The following is a 17,116-nucleotide window of genomic DNA, read 5'->3' as shown; positions in this document are numbered from 1 at the left end:
TTATACAAAATAGTAGATTCGAAAATATTAAAAAAAAAAAAGCTCAATTTTATATCTCATAGCCACAGGGACCTGGATACAATATTAACATTAAACTGATAATAGTTTTTCTTATTCATATTTACATATTATATTAGGTTAATCATAATGAAACACACATACACACACATATATATATATATATAAATTGAACGGATACAGATGTTTAAAAACATTTCTTGATGATTTCTGTGGCAAACTGGTATTTTTTAAATTCATTGAAGCGGCACTATTTACTACTTACATTTAATTACTCTAACTTTTTTATTTTTTATACAAATATTGGCTCTTATGACAGATTAGTACATGTTTATACAAATTTTCTGATTTGCGCTTCTTATATGCACTTATAGTATTGATTGTTACACTTTGTGGAGTGCATATATAAGATTAAGTGTAAGTATGACACACAAATGTTTACTATTGAACTTTTTTATGATAACACTTCAAAATGATGTCTTTCCAATAGAATTACTGTGTACAGTGTAAAAATCATTTGTAAATACAATAAGTATAAGCATAATAATATAAAATTTAAGCATTTAAAAAATTTACTAAAATGATGCCCTGTTGGTATCAAGCATTTAAAAAAAATAGAAATAATATGATTACCACTGCCTTATTTATGAATAACTTTATTAATAACAGCATCTTGTTATTTGATTTGGCATGGTCATGGAACATATTATTTACATAGATAGTTAAATACTAAATGATATATGAGGAATATTATATTATATATAATGTATATTACATAAAAAAAATTGCAATTACAATGACCGTATATATTCTGTTTTTGTATATAATACATGTATATGACATTCTGTATATATATACATATATGTATATATATATGAATATACTATGTAGATGTATCTTTAAAAAATTATAATATAGTGCAATTTGAAAAAGATTTGGTGACTATTTTTTATATAGGATTCAATATAGGATTTTAGATAAACTGTGTATAACATTCTTGTGTGTGTGTCTATATATATATATATATATAAATATATATATATATATATATATATAAAATATGTACTTACACATATATATAACATATGCATATAAAGAAAATCACTCTTTCTTTGTATTTAATTAATACATATGATGGAAAACAATTGCAGCGACAATTATAAAAACTGTTATACTTAAGCCAATAATATGTAAGGTAGTTAGATGATTCTCTATTTTTTCAGTGTTTACAGGTATAGTAGGGGGACCACACTGACAAGTATCTACGGCTTCTGTATCAATATAAATAATCAGTACTATTATCTTCATATTTAGGAAATAATAATAATAATTGCAATAAGTTACCTGCATGACATTCTATTTCTTTTTGGATATCCAAATCCTCAACATCTACATCTAATAGTTCTTGCAAATATACCAATGCTTCTTGTGGTTCTTCACCAGGAAACAGGTAACTTGATAATGTTACTCTACTTTTATGCAAGTGTATCAATATTCTTCTTGGAGGTTCATGCAATGTTATATTTTCTAAAACAAAAAATAGATTTTAATAAGAGAGATGAAGATATATATATATATATATATATATATATATATATATAAATTGATATTATCATATATAAATTATAATTTCATAATAAAACAAATGAACCTTCAGGAGAACCATCTTCCTCTTCAATCAAACTGTCCACGTGCATTTCTAATCTACTGGCTAATGATCTTACTATGTCTTGTTTTATTGCTGCAGTAGCTTCTTCAATATTTGTTTTGCCAGTTACAAATATTTTACTAACCAATTGACCTATTAACCATATTGATTCGCTACTAGGTTTTACTTTTGCATCCGTAGAAGCTGATTTCTCCTGTAAATAATCACAAAAAACAATTTTATAAAATCATATTAGCTGCAAATTGTAAATTGTATCGCATTACTTACACAAGGAATGTACAAATCAACTTCAAGTTGATTTTTATTATCATTTGCAATTATCGTTTCAATTGCATCATCAGACGATCTAATTTTTCCTGCTATCATAACAAGTGCAGAATCTATCATATTTGATACATCTTCCAATATCTCCTATAATTCAACACACAATATATTTTCCTTTATATATATATATATATATACACATACGAGAGATATCATTATATTTAAAATTGTTTGTACCTGCAATTGTTCTTTAAGCGATTCAGGTTCTTTGTTTGTAGCTATACAAAACATTCTGTCTAAATTTACAGCAGTTTCAAGTTCAAGCCAAGGAATACTCTGAGCTCGAAACTTGATATCTATTGGTTTTAATATACCATTTTTTATATCATCTACCAGTTTACAGACATATCTGTGAATTAAAAACTGAAATGTAGATAGAATTAAAATTGGATTAAATCAATTACACTATTAGCCAATTTACACAAATATATGTCTGTTATAAGATTAGATGGTGAGTAAGACAAAGGTTAAAAAAAATTCTTTACCTTTGCGTTATACTGTTGTAAGTTAATATAAAATTGTGCTGATTGTTTCCATGAAGATACTTATTCGATAAAAAATTTCTTTGAATTGTAAGAAGAATTGATCTAAACTTATGTACATTAACATTATTATCTAAAGTATCCTCAGGTCCAGCCAGAAATATACCAAGTATACGCATTCCACCAGGTAACATTCTTGTGACCTTTATTTGAAAAATAACATATGAAAAATATTTGGAATTTTGCTGATATCTAAAATGAAACTTAATACTCACATCGTTGGCATGATCTGCGAGCCAACTTTCTGGTATATCTCGAATGGATTTGAAACATTTTTTTAAATTATTCTCATCCGTATCATCCGAACAACTTATCAATGTTTCTTCCACAACATTTCTAGTACGCGGTGGTGGTGTTCTCGCTAAATGTACTAAATAATCTTCTTTTTCTAAACTCTAAAATATATGTTATTTCTATATTTTTTTGTATTAACAATAATAACGATTAAATATTCAAAGGATGAAAGTAAACTTTTTAACGATCATTATTAATAATGATATAGTCATTTAAAAATATTCTTTCATACCTGTGTAAGTATGACATATGTTAGATCCAAAGAATAGTGAACGATTGAGAAAGGGTTAAAAAATTATTAAGAACAAATTGTCGCACCTGTCCTAAAATTAATCCCACTTCGTATCCTAACGTCCCGAAGGACGTTAAACGAGAACGAACAGATACTTCGGATATTACAGTACGTCCCATTTTCTTTTGTTTTTTTTTCTTTTTTTTTTTTTCTGTACCACGTATTAAATAAATAATCTGGCGCGCTTTTAACTCTCTTACTGACGACTACGCAAATTTCTTCTTTGATTTATGATATCAAATAATAATTTCGTATCAAATCGTTACATATAAAATAAATAATTTATTTAATTTAGACGAATGAATGAAAAATCTAATCTCTAAAAGGAGAATTTATATCGTAATATTAAAGATATACAACTTTATAGAATTGATTATCGTAGTCTTTGAGCACCACCTAGCGACGAAATGTATAAATAAATTTGAGTAGGTCATCCCTGATAATAGGCAATAAATTTACGTACGTGTAAGAAGTAGCCCCTGCTTACATATTTATGTTTAATAATTTAAAATTGTATATTTTTAATGTTTAATTAGATTGATAAAGAATATATATTGTTAGAAGATTATTAATAATATTTGTTTTTGATATTATCCTTATGTTAAGTATACGATATAAATAAATGTTTGTTTGCCTTTTGGTTTCTAAGCAACGTAGTAATATCTAACCACTGCTGTCTGTCAAAGCATGCAGTAGACTACTGCGTAGACAAATTCTGCGTATGTTTATTGAAGGTGTAAAAAATATAATAATATATTCTTTTGTTGCTATGTTTTCAACAGATGTCAATCATGAGCGCAATGATCGGTCAATTTTTGAAGAGCAACAAGCTAAACTACAAAAGATTCAGGAGCTTACGAATATGTTAAAGGTTAATATTTAATATAATTGTAAAATAGAATTTAGTGCAATTAAGTTAAAAAATAAATAAGTAAATATATAAAGATTATTTTATATATATTTTTATAGGACACTGATAAAAACTTAACAATATGCGAGGAAATACTGATAACTTACTTGAGGAAACGATTGAAGGTATGTATAAAAAAAGTTTTCAATTATATCGATTGTTTCTATGAATCCATATTTTCTTTATTTAGTCAGCATGCGACATATAAATGAATTAGTTGATATATGTATATATATTATGTATATATATATATATATATGTATATATATAAACATGATGATGCGTAAACAATGATATTGAACTTATTCATTAGTTAACTTTACATGTTAAAATTTAACTAGAGGATCGTCATTTTCATTTATTCTCGATCAAATTGATCTTCTAATTATTTTCCTTTCATTAAAGATGTAAACACGATTACGAATTAAACTTCTCTTCGATAGTTAGACATCATTATAGGGAATATGATGACCCACATGTATTTTTTTAATGATAATCTGCTCATATTTCATAGATTACCATTTTTTGTACCATCCACCATGACCATACCAACCTCCATAACCACCGTACCACCAAGGCCAGCCAGGATACCAACCACTATACCATCCACCACCCCATCCACCATACCTAAAAAATATAAAAAAAAATTAAAAAAAAAAAAAAAACAAAAAAAAAAAAAGAAATTTATAGATTTGTTATTCTAATCGAGGAAGAGATTCTCACCAAGGCCAACCATAACCACCATAACCACCATAACCACCTCCGTATCCCCAAGGACCCCAACCAAAGCTTCTCTTTGTTAATTTTCTGTTGGCCTCGCCTTCTTGACTGTTTGGTTGTACTTGGAGTATCGTTGTTGCTTGCTGTTCTATCTCCTTATTGTCGTTAGATCTCGTAGAGACAATTGTTTCCTGGCCAAAGACCAGAATGATCAATCCAAGAAGCAACTAAATAAAATCAAAAACATATTAAGATACGACATTATGTACCTGACACACATATCTCACAATTTAATTGTTTTCTTTAATCCTTCTATTCACAAAAGATTTCTTACCAATAGCTTCATATTAAGATACGTGTACCGTTGAACTAACGTGAACACGGAAAGTTGACACTTCTTTTATACCAAGTTGTTGTCATGTAACTCGTTCCATCAGGATACGGTAAATTCTAAGATCTGTGTGTATTTACATTCATCTAATGTGGCTAACAAGATCGTGAAACTGGTCCTATCTAGAGAATAGTATTGAACCACGTAATCACCTGTATCAAAGACTGATCATTTAAAGATTTGATTCAAAGGTAGAGACTTGAACGCGGAATTCAATTCGTCTACGTGTATATATATATCGGTATGTTGTTTCAAACGTAAAAATCTATATTTGTCGATAGAATAATAATAATATTATAAATATAACCTGACAGAAGAAAATTAAATTTGATTCGATCGAATGTAAAACGAATAAACTTCGATTTTAATCCTCGAATAAATTTATTTATTTGTTTGTTTTTTTTTTTTTTTTTTTTTTTTTTCTTACAAGTATCGGAGTTTCTGTTTTATCAGAATATAGAGAGCTAGTTTTTTTTTTCTTCTCTTTCCTTCTTTGATTCCGGGAGGTTTTGTAGCACCGGATTAGGAAACTGATATCCACACAGGCGGGTACACAGCCAGTGGCGCAAACTTTCTCCAGCTAGGAGAATAAGTTAAATAGCTGCGGTGCTTACGAAAGTCGATTCGGAAGGTATCCGATTGAACGTAATTCGTTCTTCAGGCAGACATTCATAATCGAGAAAAAGACCAGGGCATGGCAATTCGTACGTTTCGAATCGTTGAACGTCATTTATGTCAAACTTTCGCAAAACATCGTGAATGTCTCTTCCTTTGTTTTTTTTTTTTTTCCTTTCTTTTTTCCTTCCATTATTACCGAAGCAAAATGATGTAATTCCAGAATGTAAGAACAGAAATATCCATCCACAATCGTTGTCATCGGGGTCGTTTCTTTCGATCAATCTAGAAAAAAAATTTAATTACTTTCTTCGGAATTTTTCTCTCACGTTTTTCTATAATTTCCAATAAATGATAATAAATAAATCGACTTTCGCTCGATTACGATGAAAAACCAAGTGAAATTAAATATCTTTCCCTATTTTTCCTATTCGTCGTTTGAATCTATGATCAATAGAAAACATTATTGAATATATAAATAAATATATAGATTAAAACTGAACTTAGAGTTTAGAGAAAGAGAGAGCACGAGAAGGGGAAAGTTTCCTTCTCGAGAACGTTCTTTCTTAACAACCAAAAAATTATTATAGAATATAAGTTTCGCACAGATAGATTTTATGAGTGGGACTACGAAATTAAGAAAAAGTTCTTTTGTTAAGCCAACCGTGATATATAACATTTTATGCTATTCAAGAAAAGTCGATATAGCTAGTTCGTCAGTCTTAAAAGTTTCCCTTTGGACGTAGTAAGTACATCGTGCCGCTTCAGTTGTTGCAAATCAACAAGTGGATGCGTGTAATTGAAGAGAAACTCTCTCGACATTTCTTTCCGATATTATGCAAAATTTTGTTCTCTCTAATCATATACCATTCTTCAGTTCTAAGACTGACGTCGACTCGTGAACATTACATTTCTAATATTCGACAAGAATTATTGTCAAATTAAATCTCTTCGTTGGCTTGTCGTTCGAACATTTAAATGTTTGATAATTCTTTATGAAAAATCCGTGCATTATTTGTTTCTTTTTTATATCGTTCGTGAAACATCATTCGAAGTGAGTGAAATTATCCCAGAAAGATATATATTATAAACGTTAAAGTGTACTGCCATGTCGTTCAATGTGTGAAGTCAAACATTATTTTGAAAAAAAGTAAAAGAAAAGTGTCTCTTCGACGATGAAACTCAACGGAACACTGTGTATACTCTACTTGTTCTATTTCATAGATATAAATGGCGTCGAATGCAGGAACTATTCGTTTTCAAATTCGGCCAAAGTAGAAAAAATCTCTCCTACGAGAAGCATTGAAAATAACAAGGAAAATCTGACTAAAGTGGAAAAATATCGAGACAAACGTGCATTGGGTTTAATTTTGTCAGGCTTAGCTCAGATCTTTGGATACACTCCAACTCCAATACAATTGGCCACACTTCCAAATCCAGTTAAATCTGACAATAATCCCGGTGCATCTGGGAACAATCAAAGTTCTTTTATGCCACCGATGATGCTACCTTTAAATTTGCCTAATCAAGTTGCCTTACGTTCTTCCACTCAGGCAGCAATGCCAATTTCGACAACAACGGCACAACCCAGACCAAAAGAAACTATCAGATTTACCGGTGTTGTCAATTTTGGTAATAGATCCGACGTGGTTGGACATTTGCAACAATACGAAAGAATATTTCACGGTAGTCAAACAACAAATCCTCCTGCATCATCGTCATCAACATCATCATCGATTCCTATACTTTCATCGACAACCCCATCATCTTTTAGTACAATGTCATCGTTTGATGTAAGAGAATCATTGAAATATAGGCCACCTTTGTTATCTCCATACTTGGTCAAAATCCCTTTACCGATCGCACCTAATCTTCCACCTCCGATATCACCGACAACGAAGATTAATTTTTCTATTAAAAATACGAACATACCGCGTAGGAAGGAACAAGAAATTGTTTATAGAAAGAATGAGAATATAGAAAATTATAACGTGGAAAATAAAAAGATACAAAGTGAGAAGGATGTAGCTATACCGGAAAATAAATTTCAACATAACATTTATATCGGCGAACCTTATTGGAAAAAGTTGCACGAGGAAAGAATAACTCAGTTGGAACGTAAACAGCAAGAATGTGCTGAGAAATTAAAGGAACGAGAGAAAGAACGAAATCATATTTATCGCAATGAGAATGATTCTAAACAGAGAGTAATAGGAAGAGAGAGAGAACGAAATCATGATTATCAAAAAGAGGATCATTCTGGACAAAAGGAAGGATTGAGGGATCGTGAAAATGATGATGGTGATGATCGTGAACGAGAGTATTCTTCGAATATTAAAGAAGATGGAACGCATGGAAATAATGAAGACGAAGAGTCTGAAAATTCACGCGAACCATACGAAGAACAACATCCAGGCTATCCAAGGGAAGGTCCTACGAATGAAAAGCAAAAAAATATCGAAGATTATGACGATTACGACGAAGATGATTCTTATAAAAATGACGAACGAAAAGAAAATTTAAAAGAACCGGGCACGAAAGTTTACGATAATAATTATACCAATGTGAATTACGATAAACCATTACCGATAAGTGATTATTATGAAAAAGAGAGACCACCCCAACAGCTTCGTGATAGTTACGGTGAAATTGTAGACAATCGTGCTTTGGTCGACGAGAGGATCGCTAATTATTACGGCGATGTTAAGAATCAACAAACTATACCTCAGGATTCTCCAAACATTTCTGATTTTATCGAGGAATCTGAAGAGAAGTACGAGGGAAGGCCCGAATCTAAAAATGATAAGCAAATTAACGAAGATCTATATAAAAAGCTCAGAGAGGAATATGCGATTATACCATTAGAAAATAAATACGAAGAGTATAATTTAGAAAATAACGATCAATCGGAAAAAGATATTAAAAATGAATCGGAAAATCCGAAATACGAGAATGATTCAACTTCGAATAAAAATGACCCAATTCAAAATAGCGAATCAACTCCATTCGTAGATAAGACTAATTCTAACGAATTGAAAATTAAGAAGGTAAGTAACATTCGTAATAATGTCATTCCGATAAAAAATAAATCATTTAACGAATTTGCTTTCGTTAAAAACTCGCCATACATTTTACCAATTCGATATGTTTACGGACCAGACGAACTTGAAGAAGCTAAAACGCGTCGTTTCCATTCCGAAAAAGTCACGAAAGAAGAAGATCATTCTAGTAACATCGACGCAAGGAGTACAACCGATGAGAAAAAATCACAAAAAAAGAAATTGAATGCCGAGGACCTAACTCCTAAAATAGGTCTTCCAGAAAGATTAACTGAGAAAAAATTGCACGAAGGGGAGAGGAAAGAACTTCAAATTTGGCCTGCACCATTTGACTTTGTTTTTGATAGTACCGAACAAACAAACGTGCTCGTTCCTGTGATTATGAAAGAAAAATCAAGAGAAAATATATATCATTCACCTGTTATTCCTACTCGTACAATGATCTATGAACAAAATCCGAATACTTTAAGATACCTTGCACCATTTGTACCAATGCACTATAGGACCCATCAGCAGCCTACATTTTATCTTAATAAAAGATTTATATCGTAAAAAAAGAAATTCTAAATCATCAATCAGATTTATAATAATTTAGAAGAAAGAAGAAATATATTACAATATAATTAATATAATAATTTTATGTTCTTTGATCACTCACGATATGTTATGTTGTATAGATTGTTTAAATAAATCTAAATTGTTATTATAAACGTAATATTATTATTAACATTGTTCCTTCCCTCGAAACATAATATACATATAATTATATATAATTCGTCGTTTGTTCCTATTAATAATAATCTTTTGTTACAGGCTAAAAATGAGGAGATAAAACGTCGCAGCATGTTAGAGAATAAAATGACCGAAATTTTAGAAAATTTGAAAACACGCTTATTGATCGAATAAAATAAAAACACATACAAACATACGATAAAGAATGTTTATTTTACCAATTAATAATGTTCTTCACATTAATATGTATAGTATCATCAAAAGTTGATCTATTGAAAATTATCTTTATTATTAAAAATATAAACTAAAAGCGGCGTTACATATAGTTTGCCGATATGCAAAAATATGTTTATTTATTTAACAAAAGGTAAAAAACAAATATATTTAATCGATAATTTCGATAATATAATGAAATTAACATCTTTAAAGAGCATCTTTATTTAAAAATATATATATATATATATCTATATATATATATATATATACGTGTATATATTTACAATATAAGATTCAAATATTTGTCAAAGAATCTTTACTATTATTATACTGTCCCTATATATATGTACAATAAAAATGCGATATATTATCATCGTGCAATAAAATATGAAGCAATATACAACACTGGTAGAGAGCAGTCAAGAAATTTATAAATGGACATCATCATCGTCACGATATGAACTATGTTAATGATATAAATATGATAATGATTTTCTTTCAGTATTAATTTAATGTAATATAATTAAAATATTCCTAATTATATAACGAAAATCGTTTGTTTGTGCATCATCAAATAGATACTTGTGACTGATAGTAAAATCATCTGCCCAACTTAATTCTACCAATTTGTCTTTTGCTATAAATGATTTATGATGGCAATTCTATTTACTTCCCTTCTCTCTCTTTCTCATTCTATCTCTCTCTTTCTCTCCGTGTATGTGTGTGTGTGTGTATAATATCAATTATTAATTTGCAAATTATTAAAAACAAAAGTTATTGCTGTTGAATTTTGTCGAAATATTTACAGATTAATACCATTACGTGTGATCATAAATAAGCTACCGTACCAGATTCTATACTAAGCGCGTGCAAAATTTTTTTTTTATATATATGAAAAAATAAATGTGAATTCCTGTATAATCTAAGTTTGTTAAGTACAGTGCAATTATTTGTAGGCAAGTTCACTTTCACATTTTAAACAGTTAAGACACACATTTATCAAATTTTAATGATCGTTATGATGGCGGTGCATCATCTTCGCTTTTCGCATATGTTCTTAATTTTTTTTTTTTATATATTTTTCTTTATAATATTATCCATTCCTTTCAATTTTTCTATTCCTCATTATACTTCCGATTACCTGTTAAATCTTTTCTCATAAGATTATGAAAGCGATTTATTTATACTATATCACATCTTTTCACCGTGAATTCTTTCCACTTCTCCATGAAAAACATGTCAAATGGAAAGATTCGTCTTTGTATGTTGATAATTTTGTCAATGATGGATCTAAAATCTCTTTTATCAGCCATATTTTTTACTGTTACGTTTTCTGTGTTCATCCATTACGCATACTGATGTCTAAGGCTGATAAAAATTAAACTTCCCTCAAAAGGGTGAAGAGTTTCACTCGCTGATGATAGTGATGCGTCGTTGTTTCAATCAGTATCCGTTACTTTTCTTCTAATAGCACCATCCAATGTAGGAGGTCCAGGAATTAATAATTTTTCTTTCAAACATTGATAATTTTGTAGCCTACATACTGCATAATCCTATGTATGTGTATAGAATAATAAGATGAAATATTCAAATCGCTAATTGTAAAGTGCAACTATTTAATTTTTTTTTTTTATTATGATATATTGTGCATTTACCCAATATCCAAATGGTATTTCAGATAATTTGGCATTGACGATACTCCAAAGGCCCCAAAACAGGTGACTGGCTAACGAAAATACTTTTATTTCCATCATAATACGTTCTTCTTCTGCCTGAGATTCCTTCTGGACTGTTCTCAAGTAACTCTTGATAAAATCGAGCTGTCGGAAGAATATAATGATTAGTATCACGTATAAATACATATTTCCAAAATCAATTTTCATCTTTAATTAATTATTTATCTATCTAATGATAGCAAACAAATTTAACAACATGTATGCTAACTAGTTGTGTTACAAATTGATATGTACATTATCTAAATTTGATCTTATATGTTTGCCTTGAAAGTTAAACATACCTCTATATGACATTTCTCTTTAATAATAAATTAAAATTGAACAAATATCTCTTGAAAAAATTATAAAGGTATGTTTAACTGGAAAATAAGATATGAATTTGCAGCTTTTGGTTTTTGTTATATATATATAATATGTTAATATATATATATATATATATATATATATATTATATATATATATGTGTGTGTGTGTGTGTACAGTGCACTTTCTTTTCGCTTTAACTTAATTAAAATATTCTTAGAAGTAATACAGAATGTGTCCCCTAGTTTTACTTTTATATAACTTGTTGTTTTCGTCAATTAAAAATGATATAAATTATGCAATTAAAAGACACAAAGTTATGCCTTTGCTTCTAAACACTCTCGTGCGTCTTTTACAATTTTATTATTAAATAAATAATTATTAATTCGCACGAGTAACATTTACGCGTATCTTGATCTCATGACATTTTCTTTTGGTTTGTTTTTTTTTTTTTTCTTTTGTTTCTAAACGATCGACCATAGAATCATTGAGTCAAAATAAAAGAATGAACTAAGCAACTCTTGAGTAATCGTCATCCAAAAAAAAAAGCAAAAAAAAAAAAATTAAAAGAACACACACAGTTGCATCGAGAATCTACGCAGATTATGGATCAACTATCGTGAGTGCGTGTAAAAGTACTCTAGGTTCGTAGACGAGCAGATGTGGGAGGGTGTGCTGTCGCCATGGGTAGATGGCACAGGTGGTTCTGGTTCCATAACTTGGAGAGTACGAGTCAGGATACGTCGCAGTGGCAAGATTCATATGCCGCCCAATTTATCCCGATAGCGTGCATCGATCCTGTCTCTCCCGTGAATTGCAGTCCTGTGAAACTAATACATACACACGCAACACACGCCAAGGTGTCACCCTTCTCGCAAATAGAACAACACAACAAAGGGGTAACGCGTGGTTCTCGCACGGATGTTGTTGTACGTATCTCGTTTATCAAGTATCAAGAAAGGGATCGCAATAATTATTGGAAGCAAAAGGACAATCTTCGCTAATTTTTTCATTACTGCCCTAATATAATGATAATGAGAAAATAATAATAACAACAGTAACAACAATAACAACAACAACAACAACAACTATAATAATAATAATAATAATAATAATAATAATAATAATAATAATAATAATAATAATAATCAATAAAAGAAAAACACAAAAAGAAAAAACAAGAGACGTACTTTAGAACAAGTGCGAGTTTCATTACGACATCTTAAACGTTATGATGTTCGTTCGAGAACATGATGATAATATAACATAATCGAATGCAAAACATTGTTGTGCATTTGTTATGCAAGGACGTAGGAGGAAGTGCTCCTAACGATGATAAAAAAAAAAAAAGAAGTATAGTCGGGGAAAAAAGCTGATGAAAGCCTTACCAATTTTTTTTTTTTATCTAATTTTGCGACCCTTCCCCAGTATGCCGCTAACTTACCTTCTGCTCTTTCGTAGGTCCAGCCCCTGTACGTTCATGGAAGAATGGATATTTCCCTGCTGTGTAATCGTACTGCCATTCGATGAAATGATTAGCGATATCAAAACCTCGGTAGTTGTAGGAACAATATTCAAAGTCGATAACAACCAATTCGGTCTTTCGCGAATTTTGCCGAAGAAGGATGTTACCCTCTTGCATATCGTTATGACAAAATACGACTGGATGTTTTTCTTGTGCAACGAGGTCTCTAAAGGAAGGAGAGAAAAAAGAAAAGAAGCAGAAATGAAGGACCCAATTATGAAACGATCCACGCGTTACACAGTTAGAAGAATTTATAACTTTTTATACCTGAACCAATTAATCTCATGTTCGAGATCGATCGATCGCAAAACGTAGACGTTATCGTGCTGGCGCGAATCAATCTCATCAATATTTTCTAAAATATCTGTCGCCGTAGCAAGCCACTTGGTCATAGTATCCCATAGCCAAGTTGGTTCTTTACTAATTGGGACTTGCATAGTATGTATCTGTCCCAATTTTTCAGCTATCATCAAGCTCAATGTTGGATCGGACAATTCTTTAGTTAACAATGGCCTAGCCGGTATATACTCTTCTATACGGCCACCGGGAAATATACCATGTAATTTTGGGCCAAGTCGCCTCTCTGAAAGTAGCGTGAAGATGACCGATTCGGTGATAAGTCCTTCCAACGCCCTTTCCCCATGTACTTGACCGTACAGTCGTAATAAAACTTGCCGCGGCTCGCCGCGTATCGGGACAGCACCGTCTGGCAGCTGAACGTTGTAAAGCCAATTACTGAGGCCTCCACTGTAAAGAGAGAAAGAAAGAAAGAGAGAGAGAGAGAGAGAGAGAGAGAGAGAGAGAGAGAGAGAGAGAGAGAGAGAGAGAGAGAGAGAGAGAGAGAGAGAGAGAGAGAGAGGGTGAGGAGGAGGAGAAGCGGAAAAAGTATATTTTAATAATCAATAATTATTTATAATAAATTATTTTAACCTGATATAAACAATAAATTGTCTAATAATCCCGATTAATAATATATAACTTTACGATTCTGAAAGTGTTTGTTGAACGATCTAAGATCTACCAACCTGATACGTTTAAGGGTGATATTCTCTGCTGTAACTCGTTTCCAAACACCATGAAGATAATCTCGACAGATACGAGCAGCTGTTTCCCTCATCTCGAAATTCTTCTCTGACATCTGTATGAGAGCAAATAAATAAATAAATAAATAAATAAATAAAAAACTAAGTCATTTCATTAGTACATCGTAAAACATTGCAAAGAGAGATTTGTGCAAACGATAAATCGTCATATACATTCACCTACATATACATATATATATATATATATATATATATGTATAAGAAGATAAAAACATGTAAGAAAGAAAAAAACAAAACAGTGCTTTGCAAGTTAATCTAAGGACAATATAAAAACGTGAAAAGATAGGAGAGAACGTGTTGCGTGCCATAACCTTAATTATTACTCTTGGCATATCGAACCTGCTGCTTTAAAACAGTAGTTAAAGATATATTCAATTTGTGCGCGTTCTATCAATTGGAAATTTTAAAATGATGCCGCGCTTTTAATACAAGTAGAAGAGTTTAGAAGTAGAAGAGGAAGAGACGAAGAGACACGCCTTCGTATCCTGCAAATGACGCAGATTCCTCGTCGACGTTATTCCTGATCGTTTCATCGACGTTAATTCAATGGGTTCCGAGCACAATAAAGAAGAAATAGTAGAACAGTAGAAGTAGAAAAATAAGAAGAAGAAGAAGAAGACGACGATGACGACGACGACGACGACGACGACGATGCAATGCACGAAACACTATTATTTATAATACTTTTATCCATAAATATGATACTGAAGTTTCGTTAATCGTAGACACACACTCTGCAAGTGGAAACAAATATGTATAATTCTTTTACACATTCCTATTTTCTTATTACTTTTTTGTTTTTTTTTTTTTTTTTTTTGTTTTTACTAAACTGTAACAACACACGTTAGAAAGTAGAATATCTTTAGAATTAACTAATTTTTTTTCTTTTCTTCTCTTTTTCTTTTTTTTCTTTTCTTTTTTTTGGAGAATACCGCATCAATTATCTTTCCGAGATTATTCTCATCAGAAACATTCTTGTACTCCCGTTTCTGTAGTCTACGAAAAATGAATCAAGACATGCGCATCATACCGATCGATGTTCCATTTCAAGTAGCTATATCTAATCATTCCTTCTACGTTAGATACCCTTCACTTCGTTATACGTTTTCTCTAGAAAGTCTTATCGATGACGTTAATAATACATCAACACTTGTTTTTTATCATTTCTAAAAAAAAAAAGAAACAAAAAAGAAATTATTCATGTTCTCCTTTCGCTAATTATTCAATCCTGTTTACCGCAATAAAATTGTTGCGCCATTGATATTTTGAAATGCTTAAAAAATGGCGCCAACTCTTCTTACACCATCTGCTGGAATTGCGACGAACTAAAAGCAAACTTCGCACAGCATAAGAGAAAAATAAATTTCTTTTATTAAGATTTATAATAAGTAAAATATCAATGGGAAGTAATTTTCGATGAAATAATTGAAATTATTTTCCTTAATTTTGTGAAAATATTCCTTACATTCGAGGTAGAGTTTTTTCAAGATTCTTATCAAGAGATACGATAAGCTGATTATCCAATACGATCACTTTAAATTATCTTTCAGAAATAGGCTTCGACATTGATTTTCTTATAGAGCTTTAACATCACGTACAAAAGATGAAGAAAAAAAAACACAGAAAGAGGATAAGAGAAAAAAGAAAAAAAAAAATATACAGTAAAGTTGTAAGCAACGAAAACAACAATGTATCTTGAATCTCGAAGGCTATTGGTGAGACATCTGACGCATGTCGAGCGTAGTTACGATGGAATGTTTTTTTGTTTACGATCTTTTACCACGCAAAAGATTATAAAAATCACATGATATTCGGAATAATGGAATAAGTGATAACTCCTACAACATTTTCATTCATTCTAATGTTTACAAAAAAAAAGAACGATAAAAGTGTAAAAGTAAATTTCCAAAAGTATGCCATATTCTCCATTTATGTATACGCACCTTATTTTCCACGCCCATTGTTGCTTTGTCCAAGTTGTACGGTATATGATAATATTTCGATAATGAATATCTACTGATCGGATGGAGTAATTGATAAATATCACTTTGTTTTTCTTTCCCCTTTCAAACTGGCTGCCGAAAAATTAAAAAAAAAAAAAATCACGCGATAGACATACAAGCAGTAGTGTATTAGTAATAGTAATTAAGTAATAGTAATAGTTTATAGATACCGGCGTGTCGATCTAACTTGATCTAATTTGTTTTTTTTTTTTTTTTTTCGTTTCTTTTCTTCTAATTTTCTTGCTACTTTACATACGGAAATATGGCGTTAGATTATTCTAGGCCACGATTGTTTATTCGGATAAGGAAGGATTGATGTTACTGGTTATGTTTTAACGTCAGATAATAAGAAAAAGGACAGTACGAATGGAATAATGGAATAATGTTCTAAGGTAAGGAACAAAAAAGAAAGAAAAATAGATAGAAAGAGAAAGAGAGAGAGAAAGAGAGGAAGGGTGAGTTATACACTTTTTAAACTATATAGAAGAATATTTACTAGCGTAGAAAAAAACAGATAGCTGTCACGACACGTCAATCGTTTGAAAACGTTGAAACGAAAATGAAATGGTTAGCGATTCGCGCATTAGAATGAGCTGCAAGTTAGTTTGTAGCCAAGTTCCCGAGGACAATGGTAGGAGTATAGACTGGGGGAAGGATGGGGGCA

At 30.8% G+C, this 17,116-nt stretch overlaps 4 protein-coding genes across 10 annotated transcripts; 1 reads left to right on the top strand and 3 right to left on the bottom strand.

Moving 5' to 3' along the window:
* Nucleotides 1–159: 159 nt before the first annotated feature.
* Nucleotides 160–3,427, bottom strand: LOC124429318 (protein odr-4 homolog). The gene is made up of 8 exons (XM_046974447.1): nucleotides 3,166–3,427; nucleotides 2,769–2,948; nucleotides 2,497–2,696; nucleotides 2,189–2,360; nucleotides 1,955–2,098; nucleotides 1,670–1,880; nucleotides 1,363–1,545; nucleotides 160–1,289 (listed from the first exon to the last, which is right to left on the bottom strand). The coding sequence occupies exons 1-8, from the start codon at nucleotides 3,256–3,258 to the stop codon at nucleotides 1,141–1,143; spliced, it is 1,332 nt and encodes a 443-aa protein (XP_046830403.1). The 5' UTR covers nucleotides 3,259–3,427; the 3' UTR covers nucleotides 160–1,140.
* Nucleotides 3,428–3,547: 120 nt separating this feature from the next.
* On the top strand, nucleotides 3,548–9,631 carry LOC124429329 (uncharacterized protein DDB_G0283697-like). The gene is made up of 4 exons (XM_046974468.1): nucleotides 3,548–3,598; nucleotides 3,922–4,010; nucleotides 4,109–4,174; nucleotides 7,000–9,631. Exons 3-4 carry the CDS (start codon nucleotides 4,132–4,134, stop codon nucleotides 9,384–9,386), a joined length of 2,430 nt encoding a protein of 809 aa, XP_046830424.1. The 5' UTR covers nucleotides 3,548–3,598; nucleotides 3,922–4,010; nucleotides 4,109–4,131; the 3' UTR covers nucleotides 9,387–9,631.
* On the bottom strand, nucleotides 4,233–6,983 carry LOC124429327 (protein suex-1-like). Its single transcript, XM_046974466.1, has 4 exons — nucleotides 5,588–6,983; nucleotides 5,104–5,425; nucleotides 4,773–4,996; nucleotides 4,233–4,676 (listed from the first exon to the last, which is right to left on the bottom strand). Exons 2-4 carry the CDS (start codon nucleotides 5,113–5,115, stop codon nucleotides 4,565–4,567), a joined length of 348 nt encoding a protein of 115 aa, XP_046830422.1. The 5' UTR covers nucleotides 5,116–5,425; nucleotides 5,588–6,983; the 3' UTR covers nucleotides 4,233–4,564.
* A 129-nt stretch (nucleotides 9,632–9,760) lies between the features above and the next one.
* On the bottom strand, nucleotides 9,761–17,091 carry LOC124429321 (choline/ethanolamine kinase). Of its 7 annotated transcripts, none has more exons than XM_046974452.1 (7): nucleotides 16,623–17,091; nucleotides 16,393–16,524; nucleotides 14,372–14,484; nucleotides 13,614–14,093; nucleotides 13,266–13,512; nucleotides 11,438–11,602; nucleotides 9,761–11,335 (listed from the first exon to the last, which is right to left on the bottom strand). In XM_046974452.1, the coding sequence occupies exons 2-7, from the start codon at nucleotides 16,408–16,410 to the stop codon at nucleotides 11,222–11,224; spliced, it is 1,137 nt and encodes a 378-aa protein (XP_046830408.1). In that variant the 5' UTR covers nucleotides 16,411–16,524; nucleotides 16,623–17,091; the 3' UTR covers nucleotides 9,761–11,221. The 7 variants fall into 7 exon arrangements, 6 of the variants coding, with proteins under 6 accessions (XP_046830408.1, XP_046830410.1, XP_046830413.1 ...); XM_046974454.1 differs by having other exon boundaries at nucleotides 16,393–16,520; XM_046974457.1 differs by lacking the exons at nucleotides 16,393–16,524; nucleotides 16,623–17,091 and adding an exon at nucleotides 15,686–15,866.
* Nucleotides 17,092–17,116: the final 25 nt, after the last annotated feature.

The sequence above is a fragment of the Vespa crabro genome, chromosome 15 (genome assembly GCF_910589235.1).
Source record: "Vespa crabro chromosome 15, iyVesCrab1.2, whole genome shotgun sequence".
NCBI classification, from domain to species: Eukaryota; Metazoa; Arthropoda; class Insecta; order Hymenoptera; family Vespidae; genus Vespa; species Vespa crabro.
The sequence above is the reverse complement of the archived record's forward strand: the minus strand, read 5'-3'. Positions and strand labels throughout refer to the sequence as shown.

Excerpts from the sequence above, each read along its gene's own strand:
- LOC124429318 (XM_046974447.1), bottom strand. The coding sequence starts at position 3,258 with ATGGGACGTACTGTAATATCCGAAGTATCTGTTCGTTCTCGTTTAACG. Across the intron at positions 2,361-2,496 it reads TACAACAGTATAACGCAAAG|ATATGTCTGTAAACTGGTAG; the intron begins GTAAAGAATTTT and ends TTTAATTCACAG. Across the intron at positions 1,290-1,362 it reads AGAAATAGAATGTCATGCAG|AAGCCGTAGATACTTGTCAG; the intron begins GTAACTTATTGC and ends ATATTGATACAG.
- LOC124429329 (XM_046974468.1), top strand. The coding sequence starts at position 4,132 with ATGCGAGGAAATACTGATAACTTACTTGAGGAAACGATTGAAG. Across the intron at positions 4,175-6,999 it reads ACTTGAGGAAACGATTGAAG|ATATAAATGGCGTCGAATGC; the intron begins GTATGTATAAAA and ends TCTATTTCATAG.
- LOC124429327 (XM_046974466.1), bottom strand. Across the intron at positions 4,677-4,772 it reads GGTGGTTATGGTTGGCCTTG|GTATGGTGGATGGGGTGGTG; the intron begins GTGAGAATCTCT and ends TATATTTTTTAG.
- LOC124429321 (XM_046974451.1), bottom strand. The coding sequence starts at position 14,982 with ATGAAACGATCAGGAATAACGTCGACGAGGAATCTGCGTCATTTGCAG. Across the intron at positions 14,485-14,925 it reads GTCATTTGCAGGATACGAAG|ATGTCAGAGAAGAATTTCGA; the intron begins GCGTGTCTCTTC and ends GCTCTCATACAG. Across the intron at positions 13,513-13,613 it reads CATGAGATTAATTGGTTCAG|AGACCTCGTTGCACAAGAAA; the intron begins GTATAAAAAGTT and ends TCCTTCCTTTAG.